The sequence below is a fragment of the Vulpes vulpes genome, chromosome 14 (genome assembly GCF_048418805.1).
Source record: "Vulpes vulpes isolate BD-2025 chromosome 14, VulVul3, whole genome shotgun sequence".
NCBI lineage: Eukaryota > Metazoa > Chordata > Mammalia > Carnivora > Canidae > Vulpes > Vulpes vulpes.
In genome coordinates, this window is record NC_132793.1 from 14,865,823 (window position 1) to 14,884,821 (window position 18,999).

General features: G+C 44.1%; 1 protein-coding gene and 1 long non-coding RNA gene across 2 annotated transcripts in view; one reads left to right on the forward strand and one right to left on the reverse strand.

Annotated features, from left to right (window-relative positions):
• Positions 1-959: 959 nt before the first annotated feature.
• On the forward strand, positions 960-9,459 carry LOC112919897 (WAP four-disulfide core domain protein 8-like). Its single transcript, XM_025998380.1, has 6 exons — positions 960-1,042; positions 1,610-1,719; positions 4,854-4,994; positions 6,291-6,458; positions 8,220-8,360; positions 9,320-9,459. The coding sequence occupies exons 1-6, from the start codon at positions 960-962 to the stop codon at positions 9,457-9,459; spliced, it is 783 nt and encodes a 260-aa protein (XP_025854165.1).
• A 1,770-nt stretch (positions 9,460-11,229) lies between these two features.
• The window catches only part of LOC140595348 (uncharacterized), a 45,735-nt gene continuing 37,965 nt past the window's right edge, over positions 11,230-18,999 (reverse strand). The window contains exons 2-3 of the long non-coding RNA XR_011996890.1: positions 14,855-15,053; positions 11,230-14,472 (exon numbers count right to left, since the gene is read on the reverse strand). This is a non-coding gene — a long non-coding RNA (uncharacterized lncRNA). The remainder of the gene's footprint in view (positions 14,473-14,854; positions 15,054-18,999) is intronic.

Genomic DNA, 18,999 nt, shown 5'->3' on the forward strand with positions numbered 1-18,999 from the left:
AATCTTCCCAGGGAAGAGAAATAATGATATACAGAGATGTTTATGGGAAATTCAAGAGCCAAAAAGACAATAGGCACCTTTTCTTTGACATTCAGTAAATTATTTGTTTACTTCCTAAAATATACTAATTACACCAGTCACCATGCTTTCCACAAGAGTTTCATTAATTCTCATGTCTATGAAGTAGGTGTGTTACTAATTCCCTCAAGGAAAACTGAGGTAAGGGACACCGGGTTGGCTCAGTCAGAGGACCATGTGGCTCTTGTACTTGGGCTTGTAAGTTCAAACCCCACGTCGAGTATGGAGACTAGTTAAAACTAAAATCTTGAAAAAAGAAAGGAAAAAAGACTGAGGCTCAGTGAGGTTCAGTGGCTGAGCCAAGAGGCACAGTTGGCAAGTAGGGGATCCACCACATGAGTTCAGATTCAACTCCAAGCACTATTTTTGACCATGCCATGCCACTTCATGAATAAGCTTCACCTGATTTCATCTAATCCTTACAGTGACACCAAAGTTGCCAGGTATGTTGTATCGTTTCCATTTTCCAGATGAGGAAACTAAGGCTCCAAGACACAGCTACAGTGATAAGTTACCAGCCAGGATCAAAAATTAGCGTCACTGGGTTTGGAGCCATAACTGTCATTACTGAACAGCCCAGGCACTGTTGTAAAATGTGGGGAGGATTCAGGATTAGAATTCTAGGGACAAAAATGAAGACATTGCTATAAGTCTTTAGTCTTAGGCAGCCATGTAATATGGTTTCAGGAGATCTGGAAAAGACTCTATGCCTTTTCAGAACTTCATGTCTGAACTTCATGTTTGAAGTTCCACCAACAACATAGGTGCCTTCCTGGGCATAACAATGTTCTCTGCCTTCCTCTCTTTCTGTCTCCCCTCCTTTCTGCCTCCATCTATCTCTCTTGCTATTTTTGAGATGCGTTTAGTTTGAGAGAGGTAACATGGCAAGGCATTATCAGTTCTTCACATCACAGAATTTAGAAGACATAAGGACAAAGAAAAGACATGTTGAAATGGGTGTCAGGTGAGTAGGGAAGGGTCATCTGTGTATGGAGTGCTCTGGGAGTATCAGAAGCTAGGCTTGGATAACACCAGAAGGAAGATAACACCCAAGGTCACCTGGGAGTTTTTGCTCCTGGGGCTCTAAGACCCAGAGGGACATGCTCAGGCCCTCATGAAGACCTCATACCATCAGTCTCTTGTCATCAGTGAAGCAAGGAAAAGGTGTCCACTCATGTCTGGGGTTGCCCTTGGAATGACAGTGGGCAAACCAGCCCTGCAACTGTTCCAGAACAATCCCTGTGATCCTTCACATGTGACCTTTCATGGAGGAACAAGACAATGGGCAAATGTCCTGCTGGGACATGCTCCAGACCATGGCAGAGTGTGGGGCCACTGGGAAGGTCCTAGGCCTGAAGGTCCTGCCCTACTCTCCACGTGACCTCAGACAAACCCCTTCCCCACTGTGCATCTTGGTTTCCTCATCTGTGAACTGAGAGAAGTGGTGGACTGTCTCCATGGTTCTCAGCACAAGCTCTATATGTCTGTCTGGCTTGTGCCTAATCCCTCTGCCTCTTCTCGTCCCACACAGGAACCTTCCTCTCCACAGTTCGACCTTCTCCTGGAGGAATATAGCACTCCTGCTGCTTCTCTCTATCTCTTTGGAGGAGACCACTTCATCGCCAGTCAAAATAGAGATACGTGGGTTCAGAGGAGCTTCAGCCACCCTTCCTTAGCAGGCCTTTCTGAGACTGAGAGTCAGGCGGGAGGCAAGGACTCACATTATTTGAAGCCACATCTTCTGTGGCTTTAGAGAACTAGCCCTGCTCACACACCCTGGGCTCTTTGATCCTTCCCTCATCTACTGCCTCCAAATTATTTCTCTACCTTTTCCTGCTATGTGTCTTTTCCAAGATTAATTTTTAAAGTGAATCTATCACTAGGTAGGAGCCTGAGGTAGAGGACAGTGAGGAGGCAGTTGCACAGTGGAGGACAGAAATGGAATGAGGTCTGGCCTGCCCTGGAAATGGTGGTCAAGAGAAGAAGCTATGGGGGCTTGAAGAGAGACTAGAGGGAAAACTGGCCCAAGTCCATGACTGATAGGATGCTGGGGTGAAATATTGAGAGATAGGAATCTCAGGGTTCTCATGACCACCTGGGAGCCTGCTGATGTCAAATATAAAGATGTAAGTAGAGAGATGGAGGCATTGCTGAGGCATAGGGAGACCCTAGTTCTGTTTTATACATGTGGGCATAGAGGTCTTATGAGATGCCCAGATACATGTTCCCCAGGTGGTTGAATATGTGTCTTTAGCTTGGAAGTGAAGATGGGTCTGGAGAGAGGTATAGGAACCACAGTTAGCATCATGGATATGGATGTGGTGCAGAAAGTGTGTGTCCAGTAAAGACAGCAGAGAGCTGATATCTACACCCAGGGAGCATCCTTAGTAGTTGCAGAGGAACCATCAGGGTGTGTGCATTCAAGGAGGAGACGGCACAGACAAGGTAAGGAACTGAGGACGGCTGACCAGGAGGGAGGAGGATTATAAGTGAGAGCTGAAGCTGACAGTGGGGCAAGAAGGTACAATGCCTAAACCAAAAAGATGGTTTACAAGCCTCCAGAAGCATAAGGGAGGCAGGACTGACTAGAGTCTACATTAGGTGGGGACATTTGTCTTTAGAATCTCAAGATTTCTATGCCTTTTTACTTCTTGGAGGTGTCCCTTATTTGATTTGCTTTACTCTCCTTTATTTAATTTGCTAGAACACTGGCTCCCAAGGAGTAGCCTGCATCATGATGCTCAACTGCCTGCTTTGGTGTCCCCAGATGTGCTTTTAAAAATTGAAATCCTTAGGCTTCACTTTCTAGAGATTCTGATTCAGGCCACAGTCTGCAGTTTCTAAAAGATGCACAGAGGTTTCCATTGTACACTCCAGATTAGGAACCACAATTCTTCTTAGCCTCAGATGTCCATGGCGGATGCATGAAGCATGGTATGAAGGGTAAGAAATATATCTGGAAAGTACTAAAAGTCTCAATGGCATGCTCAGGGCTTCTGGCTTCCAGAGTGAGTCATGAATTGGAGGTCCCAGGGCTGCCCCTTATTAACTGTATTTTCACATCTGACTTCTTCTCCTTCTCCTTCTCCCTCTCCCTCTCCCTTTCCTCCTCCTCCTCCTCCTCCTCCTCCTCCTCCTCCTCCTCCTCCTCCTCCTCCTCCTCCTCCTTCTTCTTCTTCTTCTTCTTCTTCTTCTTCTTCTTCTTCTTCTTCTTCTTCTTCTTCTTTCTTCTTCTTCTTCTTTCTTCTTCTTCTTCTTCTTCTTCTTCTTCTTCTTCTTCTTCTTCTTCTTCTTCTTCTTCTTCTTCTTCTTCTTCTTCTTCTTCTTTCCTTTGCCTAGGAAATTAGGAGGGTGATACTAATGACCCATATGGCCTTTCCAATTCCAAACTTCTATAATTCCAAGTCTCAGTAGTATCCAAATGAATCATACTTCTCTGGTCAGATCTCACTGGAGAGCTGCTTGGTTTAGAGTCCTGCAGCCAACTGCACAGTATAGTAGTTATCTGTCGCTGTGTGACACATCACCTCTGGGCCAGAAGTCTGGTGTAGTGTGCCAGGCTTCTCTGCTCGGGGTCTTGGCAGGCTGAAACCAGGGTGTCAGCCAAAGCTGCCATTCCCATCTAGGAAGCCAGAGTTCTTGGCCATGCACCCTGGCTGTGGCAGAATCATTTCCTTGCAGTTGTACCATGGGGGTTGCTTCCAGAAGCCACCTTCCATCCAGGGCACCTAGCTTCCTCCATCCTCAATGTTACTAATAGCGCATTGGACTGAATCTCTCTTACCTCTTCCCTATTAATCAGGGGGAAAGCGCTTCATTTTAAGGACTCAAGAGCTTAGGACTGGTCCACTCAGATAATCTCTATATTTTAAGATCAATTAACTTGGGACTCTACTCACATCTATGAACTCCCTTCACAGCAGCACCTAAATTCATATTTGGTTCAATAACCAGAGGATGAGAATCTCGGGGAAGCAACTTTCAAATTCTGCTTCCTACAACCCCAGCAATTAGGAAGCCATGTCTAGCCCTTAAAAAGGAGGAAGCAAACCCATATCTGCCAAGCTCTTTCCATGTGCCAGGCACTGTGACAAATGCATTACAGGCATCATCCCCTTAATTCTTTTAAGCAGGTTGTAAGGATTTTCTCATGTTATAGATGAGAAACGTTGGACTCCAAAAGAATACATTTTTCCCAAGATTATTTACAGTTGTGTTGGCGTCAGGCTTCCACACCAGGTCTGTCTTGGAGTGCTCCTCCTGCTGCCCATTTCTGCATACTTTAGAGGTAACTGCGAAGTTGTATAGTGGAACTCAGTTTGGCCTTGAGCTCACAAGGAGCCAGGGGCCCAAATCAGGTTTTTTTGGTGACTCCTATACTCCTATTTCCATGATATTTCCTCTACTCCTTACTAATTAACTTCCCCAATCAACTACAGTTCTGGAGGTAGATGCCATGGGCATTAATATATTCTATTCCAAAAGGAGAGAGGAGCTCCTGAACTTATGGTAAGACTCTTGATCCACATATAACTCCCTGCTGTGGAATCTGAGATGCTTCCCCTTCAGTTGACCTGAGCATAGATTCCTGACTCAGATAGATCTAAATGAACCATGAGTGGTGAGAAACAGACCCAATCCCTAAATATAAGCAGAGTGAGAACAGAGAATGGAAGGTAGAAGACAGGGCTGATAGAACATCACTTTTCACCTTTGCCATAGGAGGAGAGCTGAAACTCTCAAGAAATGTGAATGTGGACATTGCTTTGTTGCAGGGAAACCAGGAGTATGCCCCAAAGACAGGGTCATCTGTGAAACTAAACTTCTAGACTTCTGCTTAAGTGATTTGCACTGCCAGGATTACATGAAGTGCTGCTCATTCGCCTGTGGGAAGAAGTGTATGGATCCATTCCAAGGTAGTGGCCCCCAGGCTGTGGGCACAGGTGCCTTTACAGGTGCCTTTCTTCCTGCTCCATCCAGAACTAGTTGAATGATTCTCTTGGAGGGTAGGACAAAAAGCTAGGGTTCATGCTTTTCTTTTACTATTCAGATTCCCAACACTCAAGTACAAACAATGAGTTCAGGCATGGTGGATATCAACTGGATAATATGGATGATAGTCTTTTTTTGAGTCAACATTCAAGCATTCACAAATAACTAACACTAGTTGCATGTCCCCTAACTGTCAAGAGACTGTTGCTGGGCATGTGGTAAATACAAAGCTCAGTTGGTTTAGATGCTGGGCTTAGTTTTGGACCCTTTGGCCTTCAAATAAGTTTCCTGCTAACTTAAAATATAGAGCATCTCATAATAGGAAATTATGTTTTATATATATATATATATTATATATATTATATATATATATATCCAAAGTGTCTATTTTAATGTACTTTAGACAAAGGCCATCGAGAATACACTTATAGGTGAACAAGGTGGATTTATTATTCATTATAATGAGGGAGAATGTTCACCATAGATAACTGGAGGGATCTCAGTAAAAAGCTACTGAGATTCAGGAAAGAATCTACTATAGGAGAAAGGCTTTGATTGGGGAATTTGGGGCCTGGGTGTGATCTATATTGGGTGTTGTTGAAAAGTGGGACACTCTCAGGGAATCTTATCTACAGAGAGGTCAGGCTAGACCGAGGATGAAGCCATAATGGATAGAGAAGCATAAATCACTCATAGGTGTTTGGCATTTCATGGGTTTCACAATATTGTGTTTTTAGTTTCCCTTTATGATGGCCCCAGAGCAATCTTCTTTGATGTGGATGTCCTGTGACATATTTCTAATAGGGAATGACATGGTTCAGCTGTGAGCATCAGACAGGATCCAGACATGAGACATTGCTGTTTTTTCTTTCTTCATGGCTTGTTCCTTCTATACACCAGGTGCTTTGTTAGGCACTTTGGATACAGTCACTGAACAAGTCTTACCTTCCCAAAGCTCCCAAAGCTCCCAAAGCCTTAGAGTAAAAGATCAGCTACAAAACATCCTCATATGCTTTTCACTATGTCTTTTGCAAGGTAGAAATGGTGCTCAGAGATAGTGCACAACATAGATTATTTGTAGGAGAACTAGTCTAGACTTTTCTTGACAGTGGCTCTGTATGACTTGTATGGTCATACCAAGAATTGTGTAGAAGAAGAACCTGACCCCTTCTCTTTTCTACTACCCTTTCTGGCCTTAACTCTTTGCTTCCCACCCTCAGAACCCTGCATGCTACCCTCAGACCAAGGAAGCTGTAACATTGGGATCTCGCGCTGGTATTTTGACTTTAAACATCAGATATGCAAACCGTTTAAATATGGAGGCTGCTATGGGAATGCCAACAACTTCATCAGCAGAGGAAACTGTAGAGTGGCTTGCTCATCAGTTGGTAAGACTTATAAGCCTAGCAGTCCGAGGAACTAGTCTAACCAGAAATAGCATACCAGCCTAGGTATAAGCTTAGGCTTTGAGGTGAAACTGTCTTGACTCAAGTCAGCTCTGTCATTCACTGAATGGGTGGCCTTCGGTTAGTCTTCTGCTTCCATGCACTTCAGCATTCTTGTCTATAAAAGGGGGATAAAAATAGCATTTACCTAATGGAGTCATTGTGGCAGAAAAATGACATAGAGCACATGCCTGTTGAGTAGTACCTGAGGACTCATCCAAGAATGAAGCATCAACAGGTCAGGTCTGGAATCCCATGAAGTAGGAGTAGAGCATGGAGTAAGTGAAGAACAGGGTGAGGTGAAGGTAAGGGCTGTGGATTAGTTCCTACTCTAATGACCAACACCAGTAATATTGGGAGACAGTGTCTTACAGAGGTAGATGAAACTCCTCCTTTTCCCATTTCCTGAAAATTTCTTCACCTCTTTGAGTTTCTGTCCCTCCCCTGTAATACTGGACTAACAGCAAAGACTTCACTGAGGTGAGGTGTTGGTAGGATTATATGTGATCAGGACACAAGGATCTGATATGGGGGCTGTTCAGTAGTGTGGGCTCACTAAATAATACAATCCAAGGAGTGACCATTGATGTTCAAACGCAACACTGTGTGACATACAAGGCAGCACTAGAACTTTGGCCTCCGGGTCTGTGAATCGAGCTGAATGCTGTACCATCACGTCTATTAGCCTCACAAAGAAACAGAGTCAGAGAGATAAAGTTAGTCGCCCAAGGATTCACAGTGGGTCCCAGGTAGATCTGGAATTTTAATTCTGTACGTCCAGTGAGCCTGAATAGACAAGGCACTCTTGTGGTCTTACCCGTTGTGGGATGCTGTAAGGAATCATGGCACTATGGATTAGACCTTGGCTCACTCTCAGAAGCCAGCAGAAAGAAGCAACCAGGGAAATGGGCTTGGGTGAGTTTGGGGGAAACTTTTTTTCCATCTGGGGCTCAGAAAGAACCTAACAATAGCTCTGAGAGTCAAACACACCACAGACTGTCTGAGTCTGACTTGAGGAAGAAGGACAAGGAGTAGAAGGAGAAAGAGAGGACAAGAAATACTTCCTGCCCTCATTGAATTTGCAATCACATAATAATCACAGGAAACATGCACAAAATCCTAACAAATTGATTTCAATACCACCCAGGTCCTAGTGACCCACACAGTTTTATCTCCAGTCTGAATTTGACTCCCAAACTCCAACTGCTTACTCTACTCCTTCATCTCAATCTCACAAACACCTCACACTTCACTTGTCTAAAACAAGACTCCTCATCTTTGCTCTCCCACCTCAAACTTGCTCTGCCCATAGTTCTCCCCATCTTGATTGAAATCAACTTCTAAATGACCCTTAATGAATCAACATCGACATTCTCAATCCACATCTACTGAGTTAGGAAATCCTTTTAGATCTACCTTAAAAATAGATCCAGAATTTGACCACTTCCTACCACATCCTCAGCTGCCAGCCCAACCTGAGGAGCCACCTTCTTACCTGGGGTTTCAAAGAACAAGCCTAACTCTCTTCCTACCACATCCCATGAGATACTGAGGTATTGCATTCCTCCGCAGGCTCCCAGAGGTAGTCATCGTAGAGTGAACCAAGTCACAGAAAGATATACTAGTTTTGAAGAGAAGGTAAAGGTGTTTGAAGGGTATGGGATGGGTGGGGTTTGAGGAAGCTCACATCTGTTCTTGTTTTAGTCAAGACTGGACAGTGCCCACTCTTCCCCTTCAAGAACCGTATGGAGTGTCCAGCTTCCTGTAAGGGTGACATGGATTGCCCCAAAAGTGACAAATGTTGTGAATCCATGTGTGGCTTTGTTTGTGCCAAGGCCTGGACAGGTGAGGACTGGAGATATACCTCCCAAATATGCTAAGGATGTCATGTTGTCTCATGGAATGGGGATGCCCCTTCGGTTGACCTTAGATGTCTCTTGGGAAATTTTCCTTTTTTAAGGCCCAATCACTGCTCTCCTGTTGCCTTCCCGATTTCAGGAAACTATTGTGCTAGTCTTCAAAGCCAACCAGGCATAGTATCACTGCCTATTTTTCCCCATGAGAACTTATTTATTCTGAGTCTCTTCTTCACTGACCAACAGGTGACAATATCCACTTATTCATACAAAAAAATGATAACCATTACATCCATTCCTAATAAGTCTTATGTCTGTCTACACAAAACTTCAGAACATGTAGAGCATACTCACATCATGTAAGGTGCTGGGGAAAAGATGGGTAGCAAAATGCTGTTGGGGCAGACTTGAACTTTGTACCTCTGAGACTAGTGCTCATTCTGCATGTAGTGCTGAGATAATATGCTCTTGTCCCAGAGATTGTTAGTGTTTTGAGGTACAGCCCGGTGTCCCGGAAGGAACCCAAGGCCTTTCAACTGACTTCAACTCTTCTACTTGTTTTCCATATGGCCTTAGGTAACTCACATGCCCCTACAAAATCCTCAATTTCTACAATTTCTAAAATGAGGAAGTTCTGAATGCTCTCTAACATTCCTTCAGACTCTGGTACTTTGGGATTAGGAAACCCAAATCCATTAGTTTTGTGGGAGTGGCAGGAATCCTAACAGATTCTCTACGTCAGACATGGCAAGCCTCTTTGATACTCCTCAAATTATTAGCCATAGAATGCTGATATTCTGCCTTCTGCACACTATTGTTACTCTAGGGGGAAAGAGTAAGAGGCTTCCTCAGAAGATAGCCCCTTTTAGGGTTCCCCAAGTCCCCCAAATTTGTCTCAAACTATGATAAAGTATTTCAAGGTCAAGTGTCTTATTTTATCCCATAAAGTCAAATCAGGTTTCTGCCCACGCAAGCCCCTGATGTGTTCCAAGATTGAGAGACCCAAGTGCCTGCAGGATCGTGATTGCCCAGTGTCCCAGAAGTGCTGTTCACATTGTGGACTGAAGTGCCTGGAATCTCAAAAATGACCAGTAAGTGGAAAATATTATCATCGATGTAATTAACTATGACTAGCATGATAAAAAGCTATCAGTGCTATCTCTTATCCAACTACCTTCCAAATTGTCTTCGAAGTAGAACAGTATTTAATGGGATTACTTTGATTTTATAGAGAATCATGTCAGCCGAAAATGATGAGAAATTTAACTCTTCTTTATTCCAATTTCACGACTTATATGTTTCCTTGTCTTTTTATATCATGTAGGGCCTCTGAAACAATGCTGAAAATAAAGGTAATGACATTTATCCCTGTCTGGTTCTTTATTTTAGAGTCAGCGTCTCTTGCTGTATAAAATGATACTTGTTGTTGGCTTTGGGATCAACAGATGTTACTGCTCTTGGGTTGTTTTCTTTTCATCCATTTACAGCTGCTACTAGAAATTACTGTGGCATTTTGTCAAAAACCTTTTAGGCATCTAAAAATCATATAATGATTTTTCTCTTCTAAAGTGCTGGTATAAGGGAGTACATTATTAAATTTTCAAATGTTGGATCATCCTTGCATTCTTGGATTGACCTTAATCGTATTGAGGGTATACTTGTATTAATACACTGAAGGTTCTTTAAGCAAATAATTTGTGCAGAATTTTCACATCAATGGTCAAAAGAAAAATAGGTCTATTACTTTGGTATGTCTTACTATCTGAGTCATATACCTTTCAACAAACTAGCATGGAAAACTGATTGGAAAAACGTACTTTTTCTCCCTATGACCTGTAATATTTTAATTTTTTGTATATTTTTTAATTGGAGTTTGATTTTCAAACATATAGTATAACACCCAGTGCTCATTTAAAATTTATTATTTATTTTATTTTAAGCAATGTCTACACCCCAGTGGGGCTCGAACTCACTCTTGGAGATCAAGAGTTGCATGCTCTGCCAACTGAGCCAGCCAGGCGCCTCCCATGATCTGTAGTATCTTTAATAATAGTTTCAATAGTAACATTTTAATGATATCCTCTGTTCCTTGAAAGCTGGACAAAATTGTTCTCCAAAAGCATCTAGGTTAGGTTCTTTCTGTAAGATATATCTTTACTAATTTTCTTTGTGTTTTATCTTATACTTGTACAGGCTTTCTACCTCTTCTTCTATAAAGTTAGGTCTCTTATGTGTTGCTAAAATTGATCCATTTTCTCTCCACTTTCAAATGTATTACTTTAGAGTAATATAAATTATTTTGTACATGATTTTTATCTTTAATTTTCGTTAATGTTTTTATTCTTATACTCATGTTTCTACCCTACTCCCACCTATTCACCACCATTCCCTCCATTTACTCTTGTATCCACCCACTCACCTACACTGCATTGATATATCTTTAAATTTACCTGTCTTTTCATCCATGGTTTCACTCATATATCCATCCACTTACCCTTCCCACCCATCTTCTTTCTGCCTATGCAGCTGCCTGTTTTATATCCAGCCTTTATCCATCTTTCCTACACACACCATCCTCTCATGCCCAACGACATACTTCTGCATCATTTCTACACCCATCTCCCCTCCATCCACCTACCAATTTACTCACCTCCCTTCCATTCAGAGTTTCCATCAAATAGACCCATTCATTCCATGACTAACCTATCCATCCTTATGTTCAGTGCAACCCACTTCTTCACCCACCCATCCATGTTCATGTATTCACGCATCCAAATGCCCATGATACCCTCACCCATCCTTCTTCATATTCTTCAAATGATCTTCCCATTCATCATACTATGAACCACCCATATACCTACCTTCCTCATCCAGTAGTTTATTTGGAGCATTTATTCCAGGCCTATCAATGTGCTAAGCACTAGGCTCTAAACATAGGCCTGTTTAATGAAGGTCAGAATTCATTTAAGGACACAACATGAAACTCAGTAATACATGTAGGGACTCAGGAAACAACACAGAAAGCCAGGGACAGGAAGTTTGAGGAAACTGTCTTGTCCTAATTAACAAGCAAAAATTTCCAGGTAGAGGCCATCAAGCTTAGTACCCCTTGGAGTTTCTCATTCTGACAGGGGATAGGTACTTGAACAGAAGTGTGGCTGAGCTAGTAGAGGCAGGGTACTATGACCATCAGTGAGAGGAGATAAGAGAAGCAGGGCAAAGATCCACATGTATCCTTACTCGCCTTCTTCAAGAAATTGGGTGAGAGAAGGGGCCAAAACGTGTCTTTCATCTCAGGCCCCAAAGACATAAATTTCATCTCACCTGCTTTGAAAGTGAGACCCTTGGGTGGGGCTGGAAATTAGGCAAGACAGGATAGATAGATAGAACAATCAGAATTCTGAGTTTTCATTTACTTTCAAGAAGATTTAGAGAAGAATTTGGTCTTATTTGGGGGACGCAGGAACCATTTGGGCATTTATAGACCCTGGAATTCCTTAGCTTCTGTCCCCACTGTACACATCACCTTCACCCCCTCCCCTTTTACGTACTATTCCTCCCACTCCATAGTAACATATTATGTCCACACTAATATCAGAAGATTCCATAGTGACCTCTGACAAGAACTCAGACACTCCATTCCCTCTGACCTGTATCTCTGACACTCACTCACTTGATGACATTGAATCAGCATCTGCACTCCAATGGGCCTTATGACCCCTATGTGTAAGATGAGGAAATGGGACTTGTGCCCTCAGAGTCTTTTCACCCAGGTGGTTCAGCTTTGTAATCTCTTCTGGGATGATTTTGAGAAGGACACAGAATTAAGAGGGACAGCACCTCTGAAGACATCTTGGTTATTCATTAGAAATTCTATTTCCTGCTCCCTTTATGGGGTCCACTGGGTCCCTGAAACTGATGGTATGGGATTCTGTAGTGTAAGTGCCTGAGAGTCAGCTTTTTATTGTAATGTGAGTGCCTGACATTAAGCTTTTGAGTGGTGAGGCATCCATTTCAAAGACACCCACTGCAAAACACAATAGGACAACTCAGCTGTATAACACAGATTGTCATGACAGGACTAGATGAGCAACCACCTTCCTCTCACCCATGAAGTTCCACTTTTAGGAAGTCCTCAAGGATTCCAAATCATTGATCATGGCAAAGCCCAGTTTCTCCCTTCCCACACCCTAATACCCACTTCTATGTGCTTTATTTTTTTTTAAATTTTCATTTACTTATGATAGTCACAGAGAGAGAGGGGGGGGGCAGAGACACAAGCAGAGGGAGAAGCAGGCTCCATGCACCGGGAGCCCGACGTGGGATTCGATCCCGGGTCTCCAGGATTGCGCCCTGGGCCAAAGGCAGGCGCTAAACCTCTGCGCCACCCAGGGATCCCCTCTATGTGCTTTAAATTCACCAACAGAAAGTGAACTCATGAAACCCTACATTTCACCCTGGGACCCTAATAAAGGGAGAGTCCTAGCTCTGCACTTTCTCCCACATTCTCTGTCCACAACCTCCTGTGTGGCCCTCCAGCTTGCCATGTACCCTACAAGGCTTGTGACTATTAAATCTTGTTCTCTTAAATTCCCTGATGGTATGATAGATGCAAGTCCTGGGATCATAAAAAGAACCACAAAATCTTATCCAACCACAACACTGGCCCAGTGGTGGTAGGGGGATGTCTGTGAGGGGAATGTCTGGAGGCCTCTCTTTGCGTAAATATGCCCCCCACTCAGGGATGTCTCAGGCCTTCCTAGCTGAGAAACTCACTGTCAATAGGCTGAGACCCACATCACAGACTCCCATAGAAGGCTCTGTCAGTGATCCTAAATTTTGTGACCATATAATCACTCACTGAAGATAAGGCTTGCTTTGTCTGGCTTCTGCCCATAATGTAGGACAAATGGAGAACAAAGCTTGGCCCAAAAGTGCAACAGCTAGTTAATGGAAGAAATGAGGACCCTACAGATGACATTTACTCTCTGAAGAGAGTCTCTCTCCCTGCCAAGACTGAGAGACTGGCTGACATGTGGACTCTTTGTTGGAAAGCTACCAAGTACCCTAGCACTCTCTCCAGAGCCCTTTCACCAGTCCAGTCAGAAGCCAGCCACTCCACTGCTATGGACCTCTTCTTGGGTGTAGTCTCTCAGGCAGGTCTCCCTATCTTACAGTTCCTCCTCCAACAACAAGGAGTTTGCACCAGATGGGAGACACCCCCCTAGAAGCTCTACTGACATTCCTCAAAGTTCTCAAAGTAATAAAACTTTGACAAATACTCTCTGAAAACTGTGCTGACAGGCTGTCCCTTCCCCATGCCCCACTCTGTGGCAACACATTTACTCTTTTGGCCTTATTCAAAGAATATAAACTACTGAAAGAGAAAATGGAGAAGGATGGGAGGAAAGGATAGGAGAGGGATAAAGAGACACAGAGACCTTGAGAGACCCAAAGAAGAAGAGAGTAGTTCAGACACTGACACAGAGAAGCACAGAAAGACAGAGATAACAAGAGATCCATAGAGACACATGTCAGAGACAAACAAAAAGGGCATGCCACTTAGTGTGCAGATAAAATGTAAAGTGAATGGAGAGCAGGCACATTCTGCAACTCTCAGAGTTACCAAGAAGACGACCCCTGATGGTGGCATTGACTCCTAAGGTCACCTGGAATGTGGGACAAGCTTTGCCCACTCCCCCTGGTTGACCAGAGGGCACGGCTCTGCCCAGGTGGAGGATCAGGAACCATGCAACCAAAGACCCTTCCCCAGGGCTGTGTGCTATAGACACCCACTGTCACACTGATGATCTCAGGAACTTGGGGTTCCCAGCAGGAAAGGAGGTGGCTGGCTTCCCTCCAGTTCTCACATCCAACATACTGACTACTGAAGAAATAGGCTGGTCAAAGGCAGCTGGACATTTTCATACTCTGGAATCCCTGGACAGACCAGCTCTTCTTCAGTATGGAGTCTTCTAGACTTTTGAGCATCCTGGTCTTATCCATCCTTCTAGTGAATGTCCAGGGTTCTTGTCTGAGTGACTGGATCCTTCCCAGTAAGTACTGGGGCTTCAGCCCTCATCCTGGAGAGAGGAAAGTCACTAGGAGGAAGGAACAAGGCATAAGACTTGAGTTGCTTCCCACCATGTTAGCCCTGGTCCTAGGTTGGGAGAAATTTGCATATTTCTTCCAATTTCTCTCTTTATGGAAGAGCCCTTCAGTGAATGCAAGAATGCAGGACTTTCAGCCCCTTTGAAGTGAGAGTCAATGGGGTAGGGTGGAGTAGAGGGAAGAGTCACAGGATCTAGTGTGTATGAGAGGGACTGTAGGAATCTGGGAAGTCTAGGAGCCATTCCTCTCACCCCACAACAGAAACAGCCCCCTTTCTCAGGATATTATCCCTAGCAAGTCCTGATTCTTTCAAATGCAATATAATACTGCAGAGTATTATAAACCATTCCTGCAACCCCAGGGGTGCCTTACCTTAAGGATAAAAGACAGTATCCAGAAGGTTCTTTGAACTGCAGTAAGAATCCATGACCTCATAGTAATAATGATTATTGCTGCCATTTACTGAACATTTAGAAAGTCAGAAGTTTGAGAGATCCACATTCTGGTTCCACCACTCAGTATCCATGACCTCGGGCATGATGCTTAAATTCCATGTGCTGTATCTCCTCCTCTGCAAAATGGGGATGTCAGTAAAACTGAACAAGGTATGATTTAAATGCACAGAAAAGCTCTTGGCTTATGGCAAACAGTTGACAAATGTTAGTTAACACTGCTATGCATCAGTTGCTATGATTAGAACTTTACACACTTTTTAAAATTTTTTAAAGGTTTTATTTATTTATTCATGAAAGACAGAGAGCGGGGCAGAGACATAGGCAGAGGGAGAAGCAGGCTCCCCACAAGGAGCCCAATGCGGGACTTGATCCCAGATCCCGGGATCAGGCCATGAGCCAAAGGCAGATGCTCAAACGCTGAGCCACCCAGACGTCCCTACACACTTTGTCTCATTTCTTCCTCAAAGACTCTTGAGGCTAAAATGATTTTACAAGTGATGAAACCATGGTTCAGATAGGTGAGTGGTAATCCAAGGGCTAGAATTTAAAAACCCAACTCTCTGAAGTCAGAGTAAGCGATATTAATCACTGTGCAATAGTGCCCCCCAGAAAGAACTCCCAAACACTGACTTCTCAACCAGGCCAAAATGACCAAATTACCTCAGACCAATGACTTTCAGTGGGGCCATTTTGCCTTCCAGGGGACATGTGCAATGTCAGGAGATATTTTTAGTTTTTAAACTGGGGAGTGCTATTGGTGTACAGTGGGTAGAGGGCTAAAGCGCTGCTAAACATCCTACAGTGCACAGGACAGCTCTTCCCCTCCCATAACTAATGATCAGGCACTAGTGACAAGGTTGAGAAATCCTGCCTTAGAGGGGATGAGGCTAGGGGGTGGAACTAGGGGTGGGGTAAGAAGGTAGAGAATAAGGGGTGTCAGAAGGGAGGGTAGCATAGACAGTGCTGGGAAATAGATGAGACACCCTGAAGAAAGGTCTCTTGGTGGATGAGCAAAGACAAAGCAAACTTCCCTGACTCCCCAGAATTGCCTCACGTTGGGGGAAGAGTGGACTCTGTGCCCTCCATCATTCATGGTTGTAAAACTGTCCTTTCCCTAGGGAGAGGCCCCAGAATCCAAGAGAAATGTGAATTCAAAGAAAGGGATGAATGTGCGAAGGACAGACAATGTCTACATGACAACAAGTAGTGTTGTGTATTCAGCTGTGGAAAAAAATGTTTAGACCTCAATCAAGGTATTATTCTGAGCCTCAGAATAACCATCCACCTTGCCCACCTTCTCATCTTCTGCCCACCTAGGTGGCATCATCCTTGTTTTGCTAAGGGCTGGTCTCTGAGCAAGATTGCTGGGTTGGGGTGACCTGCAATTTAGAGCCATCACTGCCCCTGATATTATGTTAACATTAGGAAGTATCTTCATCCTGCCTGGACCTCAGTTTCCCCAAACGGAAGATGACTGTAGGATTGTACCAGCAGTCTCATGGTTGCTTTTAACTCATTATTTTCTTTTTTGTTTGTTTGTACTTGTTAATTTTTGAGTCCCCTGGTGGCTATTACCGGCACATTTTTGCTGTATGTCATAACTAAGCTATTGGTATTTACCAGTTTTTTGCTGCAGATGTGCTGCCTTTCTCCTTATTGAAGTGCAACTTAGAACCAGGAAACCTCCAACTACTCCAGACCAGAGGCTAGTATCTCACTTTGATCCCAAGAGCAAATGAGTCCACTGAGGTGGACTGTGACATGATCAGGTTTTAACGATGCCTACAAAGAAGGAACAGAGTATCTTTGAGAACTTCAGGAATATAGGATGTGGTAGCTTGAACCAGAGAGGAATTGAGGGGATGGAGAGGAATGAGGCGAGTTTGAAAGGTGTCTAGGAGGTAAAGTAAGCAGGACTTGACAATGGAGCAGAGTGGGTAGAAATTAGACACAATCTCTGCTCCCTTGGAAGCCCACAACCTCATGGAGGAGATAAAGGATGTAAACCAGCCACAATAACGCACATGAAATCAGAAGCATGGTAGAACAATGCAGGATTGGTCCAGGTGCCTGTGGGGTATGGGGTATAGATGGAGTCAGTGACATCACAGAGGAGCTGATGTTTGAGGTTTTAAAGGGAGAGGTGGGAGTGCCGCTAATGAACAGCAGCAGGGTGGGCAGAGGGAATGCAGAGCAAAAGATGTGGATGTGTGGGATAACAAATGGTGTGAATATTGCAGAGCATGTACCTCAAATGGTACTGTGGTGGGGAGAGGGGTAGAAAGAACCACAAGCAGGCTCCAGTCTACAAAGAGCCTGTGAATCACGGAAAGACTTGGCCATGAATTCAAGGCCTTAGCTGTGGAATGATGTCATCAGCTTTGTTTCAGTTCCATTAGGTCCTTCCTTCTGGTGGGCAGCACAAAGGACTGATTGGAGGGGCCAGGGCCAGGGACAAGAAGATCAGTTCCAAGCTATCCCAATAACCTAAGCAGAAGACACCAAGGTTTCAAGAGACTGGCATAGAAGTGAGCTAGAAGTTTTCCCTTGAGAAGCTCAGAATTTAGTTCAGATCTGCATTCATTTGCTAGGGCTGCTATAACAAAAGACCACAAACTGAGTGGCTTAAACAACAGAAATGTATTGTCTCACAGTTCCTCAGACTACAAGTCCAAGGTCAAGTGTTGGCAAGGAAGGTTCTTTCTCAGGTTGTGAGCATCTATCTGTTCCCTGCCTCTCCCCTAACTTCTGGTGGTGTGCTGACAATCTTGGCAGTCCCATGCTTATAGACTTTTGCCTTCAGCTTCTCATGATGTTCTCTCTCTCTCTCTCTCTCTTTCTCTCTCTCTCCCTCTGTGTGTGTATGTGTGTGTTTATGTGTGTGTTTGTGTGTGTGTGTCCAAGTTCCGCTTTCTATAAGGAGACGAATCATATTGGATTAGGGATGCATTCTACTCCAGTATTACTCCTCCTAACTAATTATGCCTGCCACAACTCTATTTCCAAATAGGATCTCATTCTGAAGGATTGAGGTTTAGAACTTCAACATATGAATGGGAGTGGGGTGAGTAGGGAGAGACACAACTCAACTCATCACAGGACTGAAGCTAACTGCAGGATGAAAGGTGCTTGACTTGACCATCTAAAAGAATAGCCTCTGGCTTCCCTGCCTTAATTGCCCTTTACTCGCCATCATCCCAATGCTGTCTTCCCAGCACAGTTTGGAGCACAGAGTAAATAGCTTATTATATTTTGTCATTTTCAAGCTACTTCCATATCTTTTATCCACTCAGGATGTATTTCCTGAGCAGCTACTCTCTGCCAGGCATTGTGCTAGGAGCTTCACAGCCTTGTGCTACTAGCAGTGTGGGATTTTGCATTTCCATTTTCCACAAGAGGAAGTCAAGGACGAGACAGGTAACACAGGAAATCAATGTGCACACACTGAATTGGGAGCAGATCCTTGAAACCAGTCTCCTCGGAGAAGACAATAAAGGACAGTGACCAAGAAGAACAGAGGAGATAGACATTCTCCAGGGGTGCAGACACCCAAACAAGTCTGCTCTGGGGGCCTACAATGTGCACCACATGTCAGTGGAGCTGGGCTCTGAAATGTGATAAGGGGAAAGGAGCCTGCTCAGTTCCATGTCCAGTGATTTCCAGGGGGGGGGGAGCAATATCAACTGCTTTCTTGGGGGGGCACTCATATTACTAAAGTCTGGGGTCTCCCTACAGACATATGCACCATGCCCAAAGAAACTGGCCCCTGCATGGCTTTTTTTTTTGTCGTTGGTGGTATGATAAGGAGAAGAATGCCTGCTCCAGGTTCATCTATGGTGGATGCAAAGGAAACAACAACTTTCAGTCCAAAGCCATGTGCCAGAACATGTGCCCCAGCAATTGTGAGTCCCGGGGGCATTCCATCCTCAGTAGGGCCCTGCCAGCAAGTTTGTGTGTGACTGCTTTATTCAGGCATGGCCACAACCTTGGCAGGCCAAGTGCTGACAGAGCCAGCTTTACCTGGGAGGTAAGCATGCACCTGGCTGAGGGTTGGACAGTGGC